This window comes from Dipteris shenzhenensis, chromosome 19, assembly GCF_047967505.1.
Source record: "Dipteris shenzhenensis isolate YYH24624 ecotype China chromosome 19, Dip_SZ_1.0, whole genome shotgun sequence".
In the NCBI taxonomy this organism is placed as follows: domain Eukaryota; kingdom Viridiplantae; phylum Streptophyta; class Polypodiopsida; order Gleicheniales; family Dipteridaceae; genus Dipteris; species Dipteris shenzhenensis.
In genome coordinates this window covers 29570619-29576867 of record NC_141614.1, presented here as the reverse complement: position 1 = coordinate 29576867, position 6249 = coordinate 29570619, and the positions used below count along the sequence as shown (strand labels likewise).

Here is a 6249-nt window from a genome sequence, read left to right as displayed (position 1 = left end):
ATTAAAAACAACTATCCAGTCGTCACATTGGCAGAATCATTCTTAGGCTCTTCTTTGTTCCTGGCTTCTCTCTTCCGCTTCTGATCCGCCTTCTTCTTTCGGCATTCTTTGGCGGAGTGGCCAAGCTTTTCACAATAAAAGCACTTCATTTTCTTCTTTCGGTCAGTGTCCTCTGACTTCTTGAACTCCTTTGGCTTGCCTTTTCCAGGCTTGTCTTTGACCACTAATGCCTTCTCGTCGGTTTGCGTAAAGAGTTTCTCTCGAGCCTCCTCCTGAAGCAGGAGTGAGCCAAGCTCCTCAAAGGTGATTGCCTTAGTCCGTTGACCCGCAGTGACCGTAGTCACAAAACTTTTAAAACTCCGTGGCAACTTGTGGAGTGTGAGCAACGCCAATTGACTCGAGTCCACCTTCTGACCAACCGTTGCAAGCTGGTCCCACACGACTTTCACCTTTGTCAGATGGTCATGCACACTATCACCCTCATTCATATCAAGATTATAAAAGAATAATGATATGGGCTGTATTATCCGTTTCATACAGCTCCTTTAGTATGGCCCATGCCTCTGAAGACGTTTCTGCCAACTGGATATGAGGAATCACAGCATCTGTTGTCGTGCCAATTAGCATTGCTAAGGCTTGAGCTTCTCCTCGGTCCCAATCACTATCTTCCACAGCTTCCGTGCCAACAGATGGCTTCGGATCTTGACTTTCCAGATTGGATAGTTCGTCCCATCGAGCTTTCCAGCTTCACCAAAATTGAGAATAAATGAAGGAAGACGACTGGAGAAGGAGGAAGGACGAGTAGTGGGTGTAGAGGCTTCTGAATGCTGATCCATCTCGGTGAATAGCAAACTGAAAAACTGAAGCAAAAAAGATGTACTGACCTCCTGTGCTAGCCTGAGCTGAAAACAGAATCGCCTTTCTGCCAAGGGACTCCTTCCTTCATAGAGTGCTTTGATGAAGAAGAGTTAAGAGCCTATGGTTCTGATACCATGTTAGAAATCAAGAGGGAATGAATCACTCTTACCTCCACCCAAGATCTCTCCAACTCTTACACACACTCAACTCAGATAGATGATCACAGATGCAACACTCACTCACTCAGAAATAAACATGGACCAAAAGAGAGAGAGAGAGTATATTCATCCCCCGGATGGTGGGCCGAAAAAATAGCTCCAAGGGAGCAGTACAAAACACAGCAAAGTGCTGGAGAATATTGATGGACTCTCTCTCTCACCAACTGCTCCAGATCTGAGTGCTGAACACAGCCTTGGAGAGGAGCTTTCAGTCTTGCACTGGATGCTGGAACCAATGGAGTGGGCCTTTTATAGGCACTGCCCAGGTCCCTTCAGTTGACCGACCAGCAGGGTCGGTACCCTGTCTGGTGGCCGACCACATGGGCCCTAGTAAACCAACCAGGGTTGCCCCTGGTCGGTGGCCCTGGTTGGGCCGACTTGGCCAGCCACAGGCCCCTATTTAAGGGCGCCCTGGGCGGCCAGTCAATGCTGCTCCTGGTGCCTCTATGTGAGGCCTAGAGCCCCTTTATTCCTGCTGTTGCATACTGCAACCAGCCCGTGTGCTGGTTGCCTATGATGCCGGCCTGAGCCTCTCTCTCCCCAGCCCTCCTACCTCTCACTGCCCTTGTCCCCTCAAATCAGGGGTTCACAGGTAGGCACAGTGAGTTTCTAACAGTAAAAAGATATATAGTAGATCTTGAATCAATGTTTACCTACCCTAAAGGGGATTTATATAGTAGATCTTGAATCGATCATACAAATTTAGATTTTTTAATGTTCTAAACACCAAAATCCTACACAGAAAATATAAGAGAAAATGAAAGAGAAGAAAAAAGAGGTAAACAAAAACTTTCATGGAAAACAAAAGGAAGACATACTTAGCAAGCAAAGCAAAACTTAATTCGTCATCAGTGCCCAAGGCTTATGATGAATCATCATAAATAAGTCTTATGTTGAATTACATCAAGTGGCAAGGAATACCCGATGATGAATCATCATGGCAGCTATCATCAATCGTGAATCCATAGCCCTGTTTACTCAGTTGATACTTTGGACAGATATGGCCATTATTCAGCTGTGTGGAGCTCTAGGAGCGTCATCTATTCTTCCTACAGCTCTATCATTATTGTTGCTGCAGTGCAGCCTGCGCTAGAGGGGACTGCAGCAGAGAATAATCCCTGCGTTCACTGTTATGACCAGATATGATCATTTCTTCATTCTATTGTTGCAATTCCTTGTTACAGCATCATTGCAAATTTGAGGACAAATAGGGTGGGCAGCAGGCATGCCAATTTACTTGGTTTTTAGCAGGCATCAGGCTTTGTAAAAAGTACTATTTTTAGCAGGATGTCTGATTTTGCCACACGGCATCCAAGGACAGCCAGCTCATAAGCAAAGTGGTAATTGATGTCCAAGGCCTATACCTATAAAAGGGGGCTCTGTTGTACCCTGTAATGATAACTTTGAATGCCATTTACTGAACAATCATTACAGCTGAACCCTGCTTACGCTAAGCTGAACTCAACTAGGAAACCTTCTCTCCTAGACTGTTGCTTGTGCAGCCCAAAACAAGCCATGGATGCCCTCAGGTTTTTGGTGACTATGCATATGGATTCTCATGATTACTTTCTGTACTGTCACTTTATTCCTAGCTGCTATCGCTAGACTATTCTGGCTAGTGGTTTAGGGCTGATTTAGCAGGCCTTTTAGCTGGCTTAGCCACATGAGAGGTGTGTGTGCAAATGGTGCCACATGGGTGCATCAAGAGTTGGCACGAGGGATTAAAAAGATGGGAGTATGAGGATGATGCTCAGTCATAGAGGCAGCTATGGACAGCGGGCATTGGTGGCATACAAAGGCCCATGTCTGGTTCAGGTTGTGAGCCCAGTAAATGGCCAAATAATATAAGGGCTGGTGGCTCGTCCTGCAGCAAGCAGGTTGGCCAGGTTATACAGGTTGTTAGGACCCCAAAAGATTGGCCGAAATAGAATTTGGAGTAGCATATGTGCTCAACACTAGCCAGACACTGCAGCACCCTATTGCAGGTGCTCCTGAGGGTGATTAACCTACCTTTTGATGCAATATATACTGAATATTATGGCTGCTCAGTATAGTTTGCATCTCCCTCTAGATCTGTAAGTTTATCTTTGCAATATCTCAGAGAACTCATTATTTGCTAGGTGATTTTGAGAGTAGTGATTTTGCCAAAATTTCCCTACGCTGGCTAAGCTGTCATGAGCTTGCACATCTGTTTTGTAACACTGGTGTCTGTGATTCCAATTGTTCAGGAGAGCCAGTACCAGACCTCTCCCAAGTGTACAAAAGATGTTGGATGACCAGCCCCGCACTTATACTATCTATGAGGAGCCATTATTCTACAAAGGAAAAATTTTGGGTGTTGTCTCAGTTCAAGCCAGCTATATTGCACCCATCCCATGCTTTGAAGTTGGTAATTATCAGCGTATTCATGGCACATTGGAGAAATTAGAAAGGAAGTCTTTCTCGCCACATCTTCAGAGCAATGTGCATTTAATATGTTTCAGTGTAGGTGTGCCAGGAGGTAATGGTTCCTGGTGGGAAGGTTGCCTGGTTTGCTCCCGCCCCTTAAGCCCTTTGACCAATCAACATATGGACCATGCCTCTTGTTACAGCACCGCCGTCGCTGCTCTTAACGCTCTTGGAATGTTACGCCGGCAGGGGAGCACTATAGTGAGTAGAAAACATGACATGTTTGACCACAGTGGAGACATTCAGCATGTTGGTTATGCTGATTCTGTGCAAGAGCACCATCAACGCCTAGGATATGGATTTCCGAGTACCACTACTAGTCATTAACATGTCCCACTACCTTGAATTAAGAAATATCAGTCAAATGGAAACCAAAAAGGGCAAAGAAGACTTTAACCTTGATCTTCTAATTAGCAAGAATATATACATACTTCTGCTTGGAAATAAGCCTACTTTGTTAAAAGGACATGGTTTCAACCCGATACCCCCAAATGGTCAATGCCATCTTTCTGGTACAAATGGCAGCTACATTGAAAAACCATCCACGTCCAGCAAAAAGCTGGCTCAGGCTCCTGTTGTACTCGTAAAACAACGGACAAAGACAAAAATAACAAGAGGCACACGTGTCTATAGCACTGCCCCAAATGGCTAAGTATATGTGCTGTTGTTCCGCTTTCAAATTAGCAACTTTCTAGTAGCTAGAGCTCTGCCCCTACCGGGGCAGTGCTAACAAAGAATTAGCAAAGATACACATCATATAACCATCCACGTGCTAAAGATAAAAACTGTGCTAGCTGGCATAGGGACCCTAACGATCTAATATTGTGACTTTAATATTCTGGCACGATAGGATGCTGAATATCCAATTGCTCTTGGCTTAAAGGTCTTGGTTTTACTACACGTGTCTTCATAAGAAACATCTGCATGACAAAAAAAAGGTAAAGAACCAACCAAAACGTACCAGGATTCACTGTAGGAAGAACCCTACTATATTCAAAATCAATCAATTGGGCTGTCGTATGTTTCTAAAACACGAGCAGAAGTTGTCTTCAGGACTTCAAAACATTCCAATTGCAGACGCAGACTTTTAAAGTTTAATCAGGACTGCTTACGAGCTTTTGTCAAAAACTGCCCTCCTAAGTAGGAAGAATCCCAAGTGCAGATGCAGATTTGATCAGTTCACAAGTTACATAATCCTTTTCTTCTAACCTAATCCATAAACCTTAGCAATGATTTACGCTTCTAATATAAGAGGGAAAATTGCCTTCAGGACTTTGACCGCAGAAGCAGACCTTTAGGGTTTAAGCAAGGACTACATACAAGCTTTTGTCAAAAACTGCCTCTGGACTAGGAAGAATATCAACTGCAGATGCAGATGTAATCAGTCCACAAGTTACTGAATCCTTTTCTTTCCAAGCTAATCCATAGACCTAGTGTCTTTATAGAAACCCAGCTAAACATTGTTTGAAGTAACTGTAGTGTTATGCGTTTAAAAAATCAACTTGTTCTGTCCAGAACAAAAGCAAGCCTAATACAATTGAAACCAAAGTATGGTGAGTCATGCTGATACATAAGGCATTCCAGGTTATCCCAAATTCTCCAAAAGGTCGGCATTGCACTCATATAACTAACATCTGCAAGAACATTACGACCACAGTAGCAACAACAGTAAGTTTCTTACATCTAATTACGCATCAAATCTCTCATCTTATGCCAAATGCACCATACAGTCTTTAAGCGAGTTCCCCCATAAAATACCTTTTACATTGGCATCATGACTTGAAACCCTATAGAGATCTTTGCTGGCAATGGTAAAACATCATCATCAGTACCAAAGCAATAAAGCGCAGCTGAGGCTTCTTTTTTGACCGCACCGAAGAACCAGCGAGCAAAGCCACAGTGGATTACTGCGAGGGACCAAAATGGGCACCCGAAATGAGAACGCTACAATGGGTTCCCAGGATCGTCTGAAGCAGCAACACCGTGTGGCTGGGAAGAGGTGAGGAGACTAAATTTGTCCTGGTGATGGTGCTGCTGTGACTCCAAAGCGAGGAGGCGCTGATCTTTTTGAGAGCCTTTTCGCATGTTCTGACGTTCTTGCTCTTGGAGGCGGTGGACAGCAGCAATGCCCGCCATGGAAGCTGCAGTAACAAGCAACAGTACTCCAACGGCCTTTTTATCCATTGTGCTCATCAGACCTTTAAGCAACCCTGGATTTCATTGGGCATATTTGTCAATACAGATTAGTATCAGTAGCTTTTATTTCATTGGGCAAACTTGTCTATACACATTAGTACACTAGTTTTTAGCACTCTCTTCCAGCCAGCGCTATCGTTGCAGTTTTCTTTTAAAAGTGTCTCGGACCATTTTCTTCGCCTCAAATTATTTTTTGGTCGTGTTTATCGCGTAGTTGAATGGTTGTTCGTCGTATCTGTGGAAGATTGTTGTGTTTGTGATTGTGAGTGGAAAGAGAAGACTTCAAAATTTAAGAAAAAATTAGGAAGGGAAAAAGTATTAAGTGAGGTAAAATTTGGGAAGAAAATTAGAAAAAAGATAGAAAGTAAGGCGAGAAATAGGGGGGAAAAAAGGGGGGGAAATAGGAGGGAGAGAAAAAGGGAACCTAGAGGGAGGGATATAAGAAAATAAGGGAACCTAGTAGAAAAATTAGAGCAAATAAAAAATTAGAAAGGATTAGGAAGGAAAAAGTAAGAAAGGAAAAAACTAG

At 43.6% G+C, this 6249-nt stretch overlaps 1 protein-coding gene across 1 annotated transcript; it reads right to left on the bottom strand.

Moving 5' to 3' along the window:
• Positions 1 to 4784: 4784 nt before the first annotated feature.
• LOC147890322 (uncharacterized) lies at positions 4785 to 5879 on the bottom strand. The gene is made up of 2 exons (XM_087390974.1): positions 5283 to 5879; positions 4785 to 5158 (listed from the first exon to the last, which is right to left on the bottom strand). Exon 1 carries the CDS (start codon positions 5715 to 5717, stop codon positions 5469 to 5471), a length of 249 nt encoding a protein of 82 aa, XP_087247100.1. The 5' UTR covers positions 5718 to 5879; the 3' UTR covers positions 4785 to 5158; positions 5283 to 5468.
• Between the last annotated feature and the right edge of the window lie 370 nt (positions 5880 to 6249).

What these genes read in the sequence shown, in the direction of transcription:
- LOC147890322 (XM_087390974.1), bottom strand. Translation starts at nt 5,717, where the DNA reads ATGAGCACAATGGATAAAAAGGCCGTTGGAGTACTGTTGCTTGTTACT.